Source organism: Populus alba, chromosome 11, assembly GCF_005239225.2.
Source record: "Populus alba chromosome 11, ASM523922v2, whole genome shotgun sequence".
NCBI classification, from domain to species: Eukaryota; Viridiplantae; Streptophyta; class Magnoliopsida; order Malpighiales; family Salicaceae; genus Populus; species Populus alba.
In genome coordinates, this window is record NC_133294.1 from 6,733,309 (window position 1) to 6,750,081 (window position 16,773).

Below are 16,773 nucleotides of genomic sequence, written 5' to 3' on the forward strand. Positions count from 1 at the left end.
TAGCTTCAACTAAGTAAGCCTAAAATGTGACTAGATTATTTCAGCTATGGAAAAAGATGTTCCTCCTCTTGGTATTTCAGGTGTATTCCTCATTCTTCGTTCATACATATTTTCATTCAAAACTTACCTTTCCATCAAATAATATATATATATAAATAAAAAAAAAAAACTTTATCAGTGCAAGGTATGCTCCACATGACACAGTAGGCCAACCATGCTGTATAGGAGTGAACCAAGTTGTATAAGAGTGAATCTCGGGCAAGAAAACAGCATACCCATAAAATGAGTGTGGTTGAGATTTGTGTGCTAAGATGGATTGATGGCAACAAACAAAAAAGAGGAAATGTTAGAAATTAACCAATTTTCCACTGTTCAGAAAATTGGAGATAAATTGAGACTAAGATGATTTGGGTATGTTTAGAGTAGGCCACTAGAGGCACTGAGTCAGAGAAATCAAAAGGGGATTGTGGAAGGAGGAGGGAGACCAAATATTGTGGATGGAAGTGATATCAAATGACTTAAACAGCCTTAATATGGAGATGGATATGGTTTATGATTACACCAAATAATGCAAAAGGATACATGTAGCTGGCCCTGACTTGTTAGATTAAGGCTTTGTTGTTGCATCAGCATTTAGAGAGAGTAGAAAGAGTATATTAACAATACACTAAAATATGTGGGGAAAGAACTGTAGTAATGAATAGTACTTTCCCCAGCCCTATAAAAAAAACCTTTGCCTTTGTTTTTTTTTCTTTGGTTTTTTTTTTTCAATTTTTTTTTTAATTTTATCCTTTAATATCAAATTTGTTTTTTATTAGGTTGTCCTACTCTCATGACACATATTGCGGGTTTGGTGAATTAACCCAGTTGACTGGGTTTTTTCTCCTTATTTAACCTTTTTTTTTTAAATTTCATCCTTTAATATTTGATTAATTGAAAACTAGACTTCATAATTTGTTTTATTAGCTTTCTATTACATTAATCCGGTCTTATGACCTAGGAAAAGTGCTTAACAGGTAAACCTGAGTATCTCAAGTTGTTTTTTTGTGTTATTTAATTTATTTTTTTCCAGTTTTATCATTAAATATTGGGTCAGTTGAGAATTGATCTTCATAATTTGTTTTGATTTGTTTTTCATAGGGATATCTTAGTCTCGTGATCAAGGTAACGAGTATTGGTATATTAACCAGGTGATTTATTTTCTTTCCAAGAGGTTATCTCGATCTTATGTCCTTCAACATTAGATTTGATTTTTATTGAGTTGTCCCCATCTCTTGACCTAAGTTACAGGTTTGACAAGTTAATCTTGTTGACTCATTTTTTTTTCTTTTTTTAATTGACACTTTTTTATTTCATGATTTAATATTGTGTTTGATTGAGAATTAAACTTCATAATTTATTTTTGTTTGATTTTTGTAAGGTTATCTTGGTCTCATGACCCGAGAATAATACTTGACGAGTTAAACCCATATTACTTGGCTCATTTTTTGTGTCATTTGTTGATTAAAATTTTTACAAATTTCATCATTGAACATTAGATCCAACAGGATCTTTTAGGAATTGAGCTTCATCATTTGCTTTTTATTAGGTTATCTCAGTCTCAAGACCAGAGTTATAGATTTGGCAAGTTAATTTGGGTTATATCAGGTTGTTTTTTTATTATTTTCTTTCTATGAGGTTTTCTCGATAGTATGATCCAGGTCATGGGTTTAGCGGATTGATTTGAGTCATTTTTTGTGTTTTTTTAGTTGATTTTTTTTTTTTAAGTCTCATCCTTTGACATTGAACTGATCAGGAATTGAACTTCATAATTTGTTTCAATATTCTTTCTATAAAGTTATCTTGGTCTTATATTTCGAGACACAAGTTTAACAAGTTAACTCAGGTTGCTTTTTTAGGTTTTTATTTTCAATTTCATCCTTTAGCACTGAGTTGATTGGAAATTAGGCTTTATATTTTATTTTGATTTGTTTTCCATGAGATTATCAGTCTTATAACTCGGGTCACGGATTTTACATGTTAAACCGGGTTGAACAAAGTCAATCCACTATGTTGTTATCTTAATATTAAAAAAAATGTCATCTTGAAAATTTATGAGTCAAACTACGTTTTTATGGGTCGTCCGGATTGCTTGTGAACCTGAAAAGTCAACTAGGTCACATCAAGCCAACCCCCACAAGGTTTAAATTATTTTTCCACTAAAAAAAAAATTCACAATATTTGAACATTTTTCCTACGTTCAAAAAAATTTTGACCTCACCCACAGCTTAATATAGATCAATGATCTAGTTTCACCTAAATTATGTCCTTAATGGACTTGGCTTAAACTGCAACCTACAAGGGTGATTGCATGCAAGACAAATGCATGTACAGTTATTTGGATTGTTTAAACAACAAAAACTTGAAAAATAATAGAAAGGGAGTAAATTGAAAGAAAAAAATGGCTCTTGAATCATAGGTAAAGAGGTTTTGGTACTCTAATGAAACTAAGTGGCAATCTAAAAATTTGTTGATGTTTTTGATGCTTTGACGTGAAAGTATAAAAGGCAACAAGGAAAAGATCCATGTTTGCAAATCTGAAAATGGTGTTCATAAAAAACAAAGATTTTCCAACCAAACCATCCACCCCTAGGCAGGTTCATGCACACACAAGAAACGCTTGTCATTTTCTTAACTAGTAGAAAAGACCTTAATAAAAACTCGCATAAATCATTCCCTCAAGCTATCATACCTGAGTAAGCTCCGCCTCTTTTACAGTTCTCTTGTACTTCATGCAACAGTCCCATGCCTCTAACAATTCATGCCGGTATGCCTGCAGTCATAACAGCTTATGGTTATCAGCTAAATGTATAAACAAAACAGTGCCATAATGCTAGATGCTTCAAGAAATGACCCGATTCAAGAATTACAAATAGGTTTCAAGATTCAGAATAAAAACATGGCACATTCGGACTAAAAAAAGGCAAGATCCAGAATTCAATAATTGAACTGTGCTTAAAAAATCAAAACAGTTTCAAATTAAGATCATATGCACTGATAGCAGATACCGCAGAGCAAAAATATGAAATGACTACTGCAATAGTATTAATAGCTACCTCAATGAATGCTCTCTCTTTTATAGTAACATTATCCTTCACAGCACCCTCCTCGAGCATTTTATGCAGAGGCTCTAGCACCTTTAGCATTCCCTCGATGTTATGTTCGCCAAAATATAAACGACTTGCTTCTTCCAGTCCCTCGTGCCACATTTCATGCCAAAGTATAGCAACTCTAATTAATTCCGTCGATACAAGTTGTGCCTACATATAAAAGATCGTTATTAAGATAAACCAAACTACAACAAACAATTAATTGATTGCAAAGAGAACACTTAATTAACCTGATCCACAAGCACACCACTATGCTTTCGAACTTTGTTTACCACTTCCTCAGCAGCTGCTTTACGTAAATTGCTTATAGATTTACAAGCCACAAGAAGAGGATACATAAGAGCCTGCAAAGATATCAATTCCTCAAATACATGCAGAGGTCCAGAAGCATTTGAGTTAAGAGACATCTATCTTAAGAATCTACATGCAAAGTAAAACTTGTGCATCCAAAGTAAACTTTATGAATGTGTTGGAAGAGATTCCACGTGTTGAATAAAGGAAGATTCCCACCTTTTAGGTATAGAGCAGTCAAAATCTAGTTACTGCAAGAAGAATTTTTAGAACTTGTGTTTTTTACTTCAATTCAATTAGGATTTTCTCACTTTCAGAAGTTTTTATCCATGCTTGAAGAAATGAGATACAACAGAATATTAACTCAAAGAAACAATAAACAAATAACATTTTATAGTGCAAAATTGATTTGAAAATGTCCTGGATTGTTAAATGGAATTCTAGATCCAATGCACATACTCAACAATTTTATATCTCAGTTCGTCCATCCAATAGCCCCACCTAAGACATCATGTTTATCAATTTGGAAAGCATCAAGCGGAAAATGCTCACCTGTGGATGACTTTGTCCAATTCGCACAAGTAGTGATTGAATTAGTTCTCTCACAGCATGGGTATTTGAATGTATCCTGGCAATAATTTGAGGTAGAACAACAAGCCATGTGTTGATATTAACATGAGCAAATCCTTTCTGCAGTGCCATCTGAACTTCTGCACTAGCTCCATGGTTGAACCACAAGGTAAGAAGGCGGAGTATATCCTGAAAAATATAGCACAATTAATAACATATCAGAAAATGGGAAACAATGCATAAGAAACAACACTCCTCTCCCTTGCAAAAAATGCAGGCATCACGATATAAATTCATACCAACAGTATTAAAAATGATCATATACAAGCTAAGACATCTCCATATAAATTTGAAAGTACAAACTGCAGTTCATTGAAATCATGACCAGATTCCCACCATAATCTCCATCTCTTGTAACAACCAACAAGGAGCCTATTCAACAGAGAGTGACTAAAGCTATAATGTCGAAAGAAGAACAAATAGAAAAGTCATCAACGAAAAGACCAAAGTTTATAGTGAAAGCTTTAGTCAATAGATGGTGTCCGCTTTCTTTTAGGAAGCCTATATATGAGTATTATTTACCTGTAAACTATCATCAACCCCTTTAGCATTTGCTGCACAGGCTATTGAATGAAAATATCCAGTGACCGCAGAAACAACAAACTGTGAGGCTACATTTGGTAACCCTTGTAATGTATAATGTGACATCACTGCTGTATTGAACAAAGCCCATGAGTGCCATGCTTTTCCCCATTCTGTTGCATACTGGGTAGCATTCCTGAATGATGAAAGAATCTCTGCACAAAAGGAAAAAAAATGTGAATAAAAAAAAAAATAAGACTAGAAAAACTCAATTTCTTGCAGAAATTAGTGGGGAAAGGAAGCAGCCACCTTGTATGGAATCATCATCCAAACCAGGAGAAAGTGTCCGCTGCCAGGCTCCAAGTGTACGGTATACACGTGCCAGGAGATGAACATTTTGACCCATGCTGCCCATTAAACCTGTTGGTGTGATTGATTGCATATTTGGGGCACTTGAAAGCTCTATGGCCAAATCCTGTAAAAGTGATTGGGCAGTTAAGATAAATATGTAGCAAGAGAATCAGAATCAGAAATAGCAAATGAGACTATATGAATATGGTAATTGTGTCTGACACGGTCACAGCTAAATCAGTTATACACACCTGCAACCTAGCAAATGCTTCTTTTCGCTTGTGATCCTCCCCAAGTGACCATTGATATTTCAAGTATGCCAACATTACTTGAGGAGGCCCACGGTATCGCACATTTTCAGGACTTGTCTCAGGGTCATACTGTTTACAATACAAAACAAGATTTCAGCATGCAAAGACAAATGAAAGTCAATCCCAAAATTAACATCTTTGTTAGTTTCTCAAGACATGTACCACTGACCTGTAAAAGTTTAACCAAAGTGGATCTAGCCTGACTAATCCGATTACTTTTTCGACAAAGAGAAGCAAACTTGAGCCAATTATCAATGTCTTCCGTTGGAGGCAGTACAAGTGCTCTTACAGCCAAAAGAAGTTGCCAGACCTGAAAAATCAAGCATAAAAATGGTCAAACAGATCAGAGCAAAAACAATTGTCACTATCCATAAAAGCTTTTCACTAAAAGTGGGAAGCAATTGTCAATAAACTCTCGTCGACTTCCTATATTTTTTAACCTAGCTTTCAATGCCATGAACTACTCATCCTCAGGTGACATCATTTTCACAATCATACATCCTGGAAACCTCATATACCACCACATCACATCTAGCAATATTCACTTGCAGGAAAATATCTCAACTTCAGTCAGTTAGCAGGAAACAAGAATGCGTGCGAGAGAGAGAGAGAGAGAGAGAGAGAGAGAGTATAAAATCATCTCTACCTCAACATTTCTCTTTGCTCCTCGTATCCTCTCTGTCCACATATTTCGAATAAGGGCCCGCCGTCCTTCAGCAACAGGATTTCCCACAGGAAGTGTACAATAGTCAATGACCTGTTAAAAATCAAATTACCACTCCATACTCCAGTTTAATTTCCATGCCTGTATGCAGAAATAGAATGAAAAAGGTTGATGAATTCTCATAAACTATTGAGCAAACCTCCTCTAGTTCTGACAGCTGCTGAACACGGACCATATTTACGTAAGCACGTTCATAGCTTTCCAGAACCTAGAGAAGAAAATAACTTGAGATATCATAATAGTAGATAAGAAAGAACTTCATCTGGAAAGAGAAGTCATTTATGCAAAAGCTGACTTGAAAACCCATGCTTCATTGGAAGTGTAGTAATGAAATAAGAAACTAACCAAAGCAGCAAGCTCAGTTGCCAAGCACTTCCTAGCTCTCTCAACATACTCACGAGCTTCATCATACTTGCAGAAACAATGGTAACAATGAAGTGATTAACCATGCAGAAAAAAAAAAAAAAGCAAATAAATTGGAATTAATATAGATCTAATTCAAAGAGTACCTTCTCTTTACGAACTAAAAGCACAGCCCTGAAAAATGTGCCGTTGCTACTTCCATCACCACTAGCAGCAGTATTCCCCAAACCCCGAATTTTGGTTTCATCACCATCATCTAACCGAGACACATATTCTGCCATCTGATCCCATTCACCCATGTTCCAAGCAGCGCTGGCAGCCTGAAACAAGCGCATCACAAAAAATAAGCATGCACAGGGATTAAGTTAAAAAATCTGCATTGAGTACAGAAAACAACCAATGGAGCCATTTCCAATCGAGCGGATGGCTCAGCTGGTGTCCAATATTCCTTGCATAGGTTGTTAAGCTCTTCCCAACGAGCTAAAGCAGCAAGGCAACGCATCCTCCCTGCATAGAACACAAGGATGATTAATTTCAGGACATAAGTCAAGATCTTTAAACTCTTGGAATATGGAAGCATAAAAACGTAATGCATCCCCATCCCTCAAATTGTAAAAAAACATGGGAGGAAGTTGACTATGAAGTTCAATATCTAAACGGATGATTTAAGGGGGATGTCATTGCAAGAATAGGCCATCAAGGTAATGCAGGCCCAATGACCCAATTCCTCTAGGTGGCTTCCATCTCCAATAAAAAATGCTTCATTCAAAGATGATCTTTCAGCAAACCAAAAGGGACATCCTACATGGCTCATCCTGTAAGAACCGATACTTACTACTGTTAGCAATCACAGCCCTTGACAGAAATCATCTGACAAGCTTCGTCAAGTTGGATACAAGAAAAGACTAAAAGCAAAGCCATGCAGTTAGTCAATAAAAGCAGAGAGGATACAGGTTAGCTTAGCTAGTAGTCACTTGTAATGCACGAGGTTTCTAATATTTTCCGTATTAATTTTCTTTTAGCTATAAAAGTCTAAGTTATTTGGATTATTTAGTTGTCATGTGATTAACATTTGACTTCTAAATGAGAGAACATTTTCCTACAAGAAATAGGACTAGAGTCTTAACTAGTATGATTGTCTACTGGGGATATTTTTACTAGTCAATGTTTTAAATCCTATCAATCAATTTCAGATTTTAGAGATTTCTCTGTGAACTTCAGATCTCCTTTTCTTGTTCCAACTTCAATTTTCTTTGCTGGTTTAGTCAATATTCAGCTATAATTTATGTTTAGTGTTGTTTTCCTCTTCCCAGGCTGCATCAACTTGGCATCATACCAAAAAAATTGGATCGAAACCCACACATATTATGGAAGAGACAAAAAAGGAATACTCAGATTGCAACCAATGTGCCTCCCCATAGACCAAGAAAAAACACAAGAGAGAATCCTTATTGGACATCTGACTTCCTAGGCTATCCTGACCCATGAAAAGCCATACTGAACATTTGATACAACCAGTATATACATGAACTAGCTTTAAGAAATTAGTGGTTCCCTGATATCACAGTCGATTTCTTAATTTGATTCCACCAATTTCCTCTTCATTTTAAGTCACATAGGAAAAAAGAGCCAAGATCAGATTTTTGATATAAAAAGTTAGGCTGGTATGATGGAATGACTCCAATAAATTAACTATAGAAATGAAAATAAATCAAGCAGTCGTAACAACCAACATGGACTAATTAAAGCAAACCTAATGTAGCTTCCAGTACAAGATGTGGACTTGAAACTTGGGAGGCTTTGACAGTGTATGCTTTGAGAGCATCATCCCAACGTTGCAGCTTCTCATACCTAAAAAATGCAGGAAAATTAAAGTATAAGTTATTTTTATCTGATACAATAAACATCGATGTTTTATTCATAGTGCAGATATATATTCCTTTCACGTCAATGCTTGATAATACCATGACTCCTTAAGTTGAACATCCAAGAGTTGTTGGGCATAGGTCAATATTCCAACAGCAGCCTAAGAATCAACAATGGATGAGATAAGAATGATCAGAGATTAAGACAAACTGACAGAAAGATTTTAAGAGGCAGCTGAAAGGTACAAGAAGTAAAACATTGCTCTTCCTCAAAACATACCTCATGCTGGTGTAACTGATTATTTATATGAATGAGAGTTTCAACTACAGCAACAGGATTGGCATCCATCTTCTTGGAGCGTGAACCTTCGAATTCCATTTCTTTATAATGTAAAGCCTTGGCAAATGCACGGCACTGGAATGTAGCATTCACCATAAACAAAGAATGAAATATACATCTTTTAATATAGACAGAAGCATGAGGGCTATGCAGTTATAGAGTTGCTTATTAGTAGGAAAAAACCTTATCTGCAAGAGCACCAAGAAGGCGGATGTCTATAGGTAGAGGTTTCTCATCATGTTCCATGAACTCTGCCTACAAAGAAACATCAATTAGAAAAACAGTGAACCCTTCATCTAATAGCAGAACAGGGCAAGCATGTCAAAATTCCCAAGGACTACATACATTATTTTTAACTTCCTTTTCACAATGTAGGACCCAAGATGAAACAATGAGATGAGGTCAATGAGAGAGAAAGGTTTAGAAATTACAGTTACTGTATATTTTAACATATCCTGTAAAACTAGAGTATTTAGGGATTTGATTTAATCAGGAATGTTAATACAATTCAGAATCTTAGTTTATTTAGGACATGGACTATAGGTAGGAGTTTTTTTATTGTGTTTTCCTTTCCTATTTAGATTTTTATTTTGTGTTTAGATCAGGACTACTAGGGTTTTTGGTGCATCTAGGAATTTAAAATGAAATTACAAGTATTTGATTTGGTTTAAGGACTGTAACCGTGTGTTATTTCTTCCTCTTCCTTTTCACTAAACACTCTTTCTTCTTCTTTCTTATATTTTAATTTCTTAATGCTACAATCACTTATTATTATTCACAGCCCAAATCAACCCCCAAATTCTCCTAAAACACATCTTTAATCCAAAACCCCATTCAACATACATTACACCCTAACCAAATTCCCATCTAAAACACTAAAATTTCAATTTTCAAGGCTGTCCAGCATCACAATGACTCCTCTTGACAAATTTTATAATGCTGGAATCGGTGATCAGAGACAATAGCATAGGACAGCTTCTTAATGATGGCAATGGATTAGACAACTAAATCTTGCATGTCCTCATAATCTGTTCCTTTAATCTCAATGCACAATCCAAATTTCCAATTATCATTAATAAGGGCAACCACAAAAGGATAAACATCACCAGATTCATTTCATGAGAAATCAGGACCATTACCGAAACATTTTTTAATTGCAAAATTATGCATCATGTGAAGATTCAGGTAAATCCTCATAAAAGTTATATAGTGGCCTAAAGTTTGGGAAATTTTGAACTTAAATTTTCAAATGTGGAAGAAATGGAACACCATAAATAATTTGAGCTTTACTTACTCTAGCAAGCTTTGCCCAAAATTTATTGCCCATTCCTATGCTGATAAAAAGGGCAAAATAGAAGAAAAGGGACTAGTTTCATTGAATTGTTTCTAAGCCACCTGTAGCATGAATATCTGGAAGAAGTATCATTGCCAAAATGAAGTCAGGCTGACATGTGGTCAAACAGAGAGTTATCTATTCAGGTCACGGGGTTTTAAATACATAGCTATACAAACCTCCAACTGTTTAGTTGTAGGGAAATTTTTAGTTGGTTACTAAAAAACAAAACAATAAATAATAGCTTTCACACACTTAACAAACTGAGCAATGGATTCTGGTGCACAAGGATGGAAAAAAAAAATTTCATCTTACACCACAATGTGGTTTCTTAAATTATTAATAAAAAACAAAATCCCAACCCGACATACCAAGTTAAGGAGTGTTGCTAGAATCTCTGGAGGAATATTTGGGGATGAAAATGCCATCTCCAAACTCCGAACCAAATGTTTCTGACTAGCCTCATTCAGTTGTGCCCAGCAGCTAACAAAACCAGCAGCAAATAACTCTCGTCCAACAAAAGGCTACAAAAGCTGTGGATCAGAATGGAAACAGCAAGGGTAGGTTGATAAACAGTGCTATTGTCCATACCTGTAACTGTGCAAGCCTTGCACAGGTTCGTAATGCCGGAGAAGGAGACTCCTTTAGAAGTTCAATGCTCAAATGCCTCATCCACTCTGCCCAATCTTCTCTTGTACTGCGCTGAGAAGCCTCTCCAGCAGTACGTAATCTACCATCATTAACCTGCACAAACTTACATTAGTTAAACCACACAGCAAGACAATAATGCAGGCATGGTTGAGATAAAATGCCACGCACCAGAACACTAAAGTCAATATTTTTAACATGCCCTCTCAAACAAGAACCAATTGGGCTTAAAGCATGGGTAATTCATCTATCAAGGGTAGGTCTCCAATAGAAAATTTTAGAATAGGATTCTACAAAATTTTTAGATAAGTACAATGAACCAGTATTATGGCTTATTAGTCAGTGCTAGAATGCTACTACGTGTATGGCATGCTTCTAACTTGGTAAATGCCCGAGTTTTGTCCAAGATTCAAGCCCTATGGGCTATAACTTGAGGAAATATCTGGAAGTAATATAAAACTGTTCTGGTCTCACCTAATAGCTTATGCTTTTTAAGTTGGATGATCTTTAGACAATCAAAACCATGCACATGAAATAATTAACAGAAATCATTTAATATTTATAGCTTCTTACATGCACGCTAACAAAATATCCAGAGCTCGCAACCTAGACTTTTACTTAAAGACTTGGTATAGCCTATATACTAAACAAAAATCAGTAACAAAAACCATTGAGCATACACTCATAAGACAAAGTTACCTGATAGCCTCTAAGATGTCGTTGCATGTCAATCCCATCTTCATAAGGATCATTATCCATATCATTTAAAGGGTCACTAATAACCTCCATAGGAAGTTGTCTGCTCAATCTTTGTGCAGCTGTACTCCCCAAGATTATAGGTTCGCGTCTCCTCAAGCGTCCTTCAATTTCTTCAAATTCTTTATGCTGACAACAGAAAGAACTTAAATTTAAATTACGGAAAAAATAGTCATATCAATTCTGAAATATAATGCAGCAACCCAAGAGAACGTTGTTATATTAGCAAGTCAAATAAGCACAGACCCGCAATCGATGCTTCAGCAAGAGTTTGTGGATTGATGGGATGAAAATGGTGAAATCCTCCCCTAATGCATGAGCTAAACAACAGAGTGCATCAACAGCATCTTTCCGGAGTTCATCATTCTTCCTGAAAATTACAAGCTTGCACATTTGGAGCATCATGCTAGAGAAAAATGCAACATGTGCACAAAAAATATGGAATTGGGGGGAAATGTCATATGAAAGTTACAATATTGTCTCCAAGGTGAAGTAAACAGAGATTGTGAAAAAATCTAACCCCAATTAAAACCAAGCAAATATCTTTATAATTTGCAAGGAATTCAGAGTGAGGGGAAACACAATTACAGAACCATAGAAGAACTGATGTTTGATTTTCTTCTAAGGTTGAAATATGGGTCAAGACAATCATTTAAATATACAGAAACGTGACTTTATCAATAAAACTATTTAATTCCAGAAACCATCGACAACTAAGGTTTTGATTTACTCTTAAAATCGGTAATCTCTGATTGAGTGTAGAGTCAGAAACGATCTGAAATTGTCCACTGAGCTGATTGCTCTTATTGAAGTCAGGATATAGGGAAAAAACCAGAAAGTAAATCAACTTCATGTCAAGGACATAAGCATAAAAGAGGACTTTCCCTCACAAAGCCCCCCAGCAACACAGAAGAGACTTCCATGCAACAGAAACCATCAAATAGGACAGGAGAATCAATTAAAGAAAGGTATGAAAAGAAAACAGGTACACCTTTTAAAAGTTTAACTCAAATTGGCAAACAGAAACATGAATCATTAAGGAAAATGGACTAAGAGGACCATGTTTGATTTTAACAGACATGCATGAATACACACACAAACACAACCAGGAACCAAACCATGTTCTCTATATAGAAAGTGGAAGCAGTGAAACCTACCCATCCAACACTAACTTCAGGTGATGCACAAGAGCAGAAATGTGACCGGTAACCTGAAGAAAATAATATAAGAGTACATGTCAATTAGGTACAGGAATCCTCAATTACACATGCATACATTTGTGTCTATACACATGCTAGCAAGTGTTTGGTGATAGTGCTTTAGAACACATTAAGAGATATGTTTTTATTCCATTTATGCAAAACACTTTAACTACTGTGACAATATGATAAATATACAGTACCCATCTGGATCCTATCATGGTAGCACGAAGCAACGATCATAGCGGGCTATTTTAATGCAGGAAAACAGGAGTGATTTTACAAGCTGAGAGCCCACCTGAACACAAGGGATCAATCTCGTCAAAGTTTTGATAGCAGCCCGTCTTATATCCACAGAGGCATCCACTTTAAACAATCGAATGAGCGCAGGAAGAAGTAGATGCATATGTTCATCCAATGTCCCTACATTGTGTAAGCATGATGTGAATTTCTATTCAGGCTGCAATTTGGCATTTTGGAAAACAGAATGTTCTGTATCCACTGCAGCATCCAGTCTGAAAGCATTCCAAGTGGAATGAGAACCAGGATGGAGTTCTTTGACGTATTCATGAAAAAATACCACTTTCCTTTCCAACACAACACCACAACGAAAATAATGTTGTCCATAGACCATACCCCAAGATTATTTTCATTGATTCAATTTTTTATTACTAAAAAATAGAAGAGCACATTATCCAAGTCTTGCCACATAACTTCCTAGTAGATTCTAGACTCCTATACAGCAGTGAGAAGGTTCTACATTCTTTACACTCTTCCACTTGATTACTAATGCATTACAATGATTCACAATAGTTGCTAGAAATATATCGAAGAATGAAAAAAACCAGTGTCTCATGAGAGTACTAACCACCAAACACTTCAAGCGTGTGAAGTATATCTAGAACATAGCTATAGTCATTACACCTTTCAGCATCACTTAGAACTTGAATACAACAAGGCAAAATGACAGGAAGATGCTTTCTGAATTCATCATTGAGAGCCAAGCAAAGTTGTTCCACTAAATGTAAAACCTGAATAGAAAAAAAGAAAGCATGCGTGTTTGAGAGAGAGGAAGAGGAAGAGACCAACACAATAAATTACAAGAGTAGCCTCCAAACATGACATGCAGGTAATTCCAACCACACCAAATAATGAAAACATAACTTACAGGAAAGCCACGAGGAGGACGAATAGGAGCTGGCAAGCTGAAGGATGACCACAATTCAGATATTAGAGAGAGCAATTCAGGGAGATATTTACGAATGTGCTGCACAACCACATAAAAACCCAATATATCATTAACAGAAAAGTACCAAAATGCACTACATATCACTTCAAGAAATAACAACTCACCTGGCGCACAATAGATACCAGAGTTCCAAGCTTCCAGGTTATAAAGTCTTTAAGACAATCATCACATGTACGAACAGTGTGAAAGAGATCAGGCAAAACCTACATAAAATAGTAAAGGAGAACACATGTTAATCAAGTATAAAACAACAAATGCTGTCCAGGATACCAAACAAAATTACAGCTCACAAAAATGAAATACCAAACAAGCACTAACATCATCCAACAATATAAATATATTATCTAGAAACTTTTTTAAGTTCCAAACCAAACAATGACATTAACATGGAAAGTTATCTTCACCTTTTGAATAAACACACTCTTTCTTAACTTCCTGATATCAGCTTGTGTTATTAAAAATTTTCCAGTTTTGTGTGAGTGAAAGATAGCAGACTACCACAACTAGAGCTAAAGCCCAGAAATCAAATTGAGCAAAATAAGCAACCAGGTGAACTTCCCAATAAAGGAGTCGATACGTTAAGATTAAAACAAGGGCAAGCAACATGATAATGAAAATCCAGCAGATAGAAGCACATAGAAATAAAGAGATAATGTGGAAGGCAAAAGGAAGCCATTTCCCATGATATTTATCATTCATTCACAAAGACTTAAGTTCCAATAGAAAGAATATATGAGGAAAAAAAGAAAAGGAATAAATACAGCTGAAGATTAATTCACTAACCTTAGGTAAATATGGTACACAGCCAAGGCCCATTGACTAACCTCGCAGATCATAAAAATTCCCAACAATGATTAATGGTGTCAGAAGTCAAAAATGAAATTAAGATAGTGCAGTCATTCTTATCAATGAAAAAAAAATGGCATGCACTGTTATAATTTACCTTAAATATGAACATTAGAGATCCGACCACCCTTTGGTGGTAGCTAGCAAGTGAAGGATCCCTTAGAATTCGCATGAGGGAGTTGATTGCAACCTAAATTCATCAAAAAGGAATGTTAATACGAACAAGAATGAGAGCAATGAAAAATGCAACATAAGCACTACCGTTGAGTAATAATCTTCTGATGTAGCAAAAGATGGCCAAAGGTCCAAAGGTAGTTCATCCATTGATGGGATGTGTTGACCTGAATCACTAGCTGCACGGGCAACCTCACCATGTGAACCGGGCAAGTTTTGTTGGTTTCGTTTATGCACGTGGGGATCCAGAGCTCCCATGATGCCAAGAACCTGAGAGCCAAAAAGTTAACCTTGCATCAAATAATTAAAAGGATATAGCCAAGCATTTTAGTTGGCATGTAGCTACCTTCAGTACTTCACGTCTAGTAGACCACCCTAATTCACTATTCAACAATTTGAGGAGTAAGCCAAGTAATTGCGGATACTCAATATAAGGAGTTATGACATACCTGTCAGCAAAAAGAAAAGGCCCCGATCGAGCATTAATGATAAAAAAAAATGCAAACCTTACAAATGACTCCAGAATTTATATTATCTACATCCTAAAAGTGAAAGTAAAGTCATTGCATTGTGACCTTGCTGTCTATACTAGGATGGAAAAAGAAAACCCATCAACATTATTCACTATAGAATTTCCTACTTTGTGGAAACGCGTCTCTCAAACACCTTCATAGACAACTGAACCATCTTTCCTTGCATGAAGGAAATTGGCTAATTTAGATGTTCAACTTTCCCCGGGATGGAATTATTCCTAGGGGTGAGCCAAAAAACCGATTAAACCAAAAAAAACTAGAAAAAATTTAACCAAAACATCCGAATTAAGAAAAAAAACTGAATAAACCGATTAAAAAGCCTAAGAAAAAAATTGGTTCGGTTCGGTTCGGTTCGGTTCGGTTCGGTTTCGGCTTTTGAAATATTAAACCGATTGAACCGGACCAAACCGAACCGGTTCAACCAACATTTAAACCCACTATAAAAGGAAACCCTAAAACTACACTTCACAATCCCTCAGCTCTCAGCCGCCCCCCTCTCCCAAATGTCTTTCAAGTTGTCCCTCTCTCACCACTCTCCTTCTCTAATTCTCTCATTATTCTTTGATTCTCTAGTCAAGCTACTACGCTCCTTGGCAGTCAGTCTCCACCCCTGACCCCATTCCTTTTAGCTCTTAGGAACTTCTATTTTGAATCTAAGTTTCTACCTTTCCCCGTTCCCTTGTAAGCTATTACATGTGATGTCTTTCACAAAGGTACAGGGATTTGATAATCGATAGAGCTGGTGAATCTTTTCTTCCCTCGTAGGAACTTGGTCTCTCTAATATATCAATCAATATAGTAGATAGATCAGGTAGAAGATCAGCTGCTACTCTCGTTGTCTTCGATTAGCTTCAAAGCTTCTTCACTTTTTACGCTTAGCACTTCCACTATATAGTATCGGTTTTTCCAATTTTTTTCCTCAACTAACCGAACCAAACTGAAAATGATCAGTTTGAACTGGTTTCGGTTCGGTTTCGATTCTGAATTAAAAAAATATCGGTTTGATTGGCTTTTTAAGTAAAAACCGAACCGAACCGAAAATGCTCACCCCTAATTATTCCATCAAGATTATGTAATGAAGAAAAACAGAGGAGAAGAGGAAGGAGCATGTGGGACCTTATGCACAGCTTTTAAGAATGTGCTGTTAGCCCAACACTCATCTACATTTCTAATCAAGAGTCAAAAATAGAATAGAATAAATGAGTCATCTAAGATGGTCCAACTACAAAATCAAATGGTAGAACTATAGATCCAACTGGCAACATTTTTTCTCTGTGGTGTGAGATGTTTTACTGAGAAAGAACTATTTATGATCTATAGCATGCATAGAAGAGCAAAATGAAAACAATCCCAAATGAAAAATAACTATTGGAAATTTTTTGTTGCTGCATTCCGTGGAAATCATGAAATTTCAGAAAAAGTTGCATAGAAAAAATATCTTACGCTCCATCCTGACCAAAAGATGAAAAACCCGACATGATCTCAATCA

General features: G+C 35.9%; 1 protein-coding gene across 3 annotated transcripts in view; it reads right to left on the bottom strand.

Moving 5' to 3' along the window:
* LOC118051913 (serine/threonine-protein kinase TOR) overlaps positions 1–16,773 on the bottom strand; it is a 30,757-nt gene that overhangs the window by 3,911 nt on the left and 10,073 nt on the right. For all 3 annotated transcript variants that reach the window (XM_035062696.2, XM_035062697.2, XM_073412477.1), the window contains 30 exons: positions 15,098–15,200; positions 14,839–15,021; positions 14,675–14,767; positions 14,515–14,550; positions 13,836–13,934; positions 13,651–13,749; positions 13,351–13,513; positions 12,781–12,905; positions 12,441–12,493; positions 11,530–11,653; positions 11,227–11,412; positions 10,471–10,623; positions 10,251–10,403; positions 8,730–8,801; positions 8,487–8,621; positions 8,306–8,367; positions 8,095–8,192; positions 6,739–6,848; positions 6,488–6,661; positions 6,324–6,389; positions 6,118–6,186; positions 5,901–6,011; positions 5,424–5,564; positions 5,195–5,323; positions 4,902–5,067; positions 4,593–4,807; positions 3,993–4,199; positions 3,380–3,493; positions 3,096–3,299; positions 2,732–2,812 (listed from right to left, as the gene is read on the bottom strand). In XM_035062696.2, the coding sequence (XP_034918587.1) occupies positions 2,732–2,812; positions 3,096–3,299; positions 3,380–3,493; positions 3,993–4,199; positions 4,593–4,807; positions 4,902–5,067; positions 5,195–5,323; positions 5,424–5,564; positions 5,901–6,011; positions 6,118–6,186; positions 6,324–6,389; positions 6,488–6,661; positions 6,739–6,848; positions 8,095–8,192; positions 8,306–8,367; positions 8,487–8,621; positions 8,730–8,801; positions 10,251–10,403; positions 10,471–10,623; positions 11,227–11,412; positions 11,530–11,653; positions 12,441–12,493; positions 12,781–12,905; positions 13,351–13,513; positions 13,651–13,749; positions 13,836–13,934; positions 14,515–14,550; positions 14,675–14,767; positions 14,839–15,021; positions 15,098–15,200 (3,724 nt within the window). The remainder of the gene's footprint in view (positions 1–2,731; positions 2,813–3,095; positions 3,300–3,379; positions 3,494–3,992; positions 4,200–4,592; positions 4,808–4,901; positions 5,068–5,194; positions 5,324–5,423; positions 5,565–5,900; positions 6,012–6,117; positions 6,187–6,323; positions 6,390–6,487; positions 6,662–6,738; positions 6,849–8,094; positions 8,193–8,305; positions 8,368–8,486; positions 8,622–8,729; positions 8,802–10,250; positions 10,404–10,470; positions 10,624–11,226; positions 11,413–11,529; positions 11,654–12,440; positions 12,494–12,780; positions 12,906–13,350; positions 13,514–13,650; positions 13,750–13,835; positions 13,935–14,514; positions 14,551–14,674; positions 14,768–14,838; positions 15,022–15,097; positions 15,201–16,773) is intronic.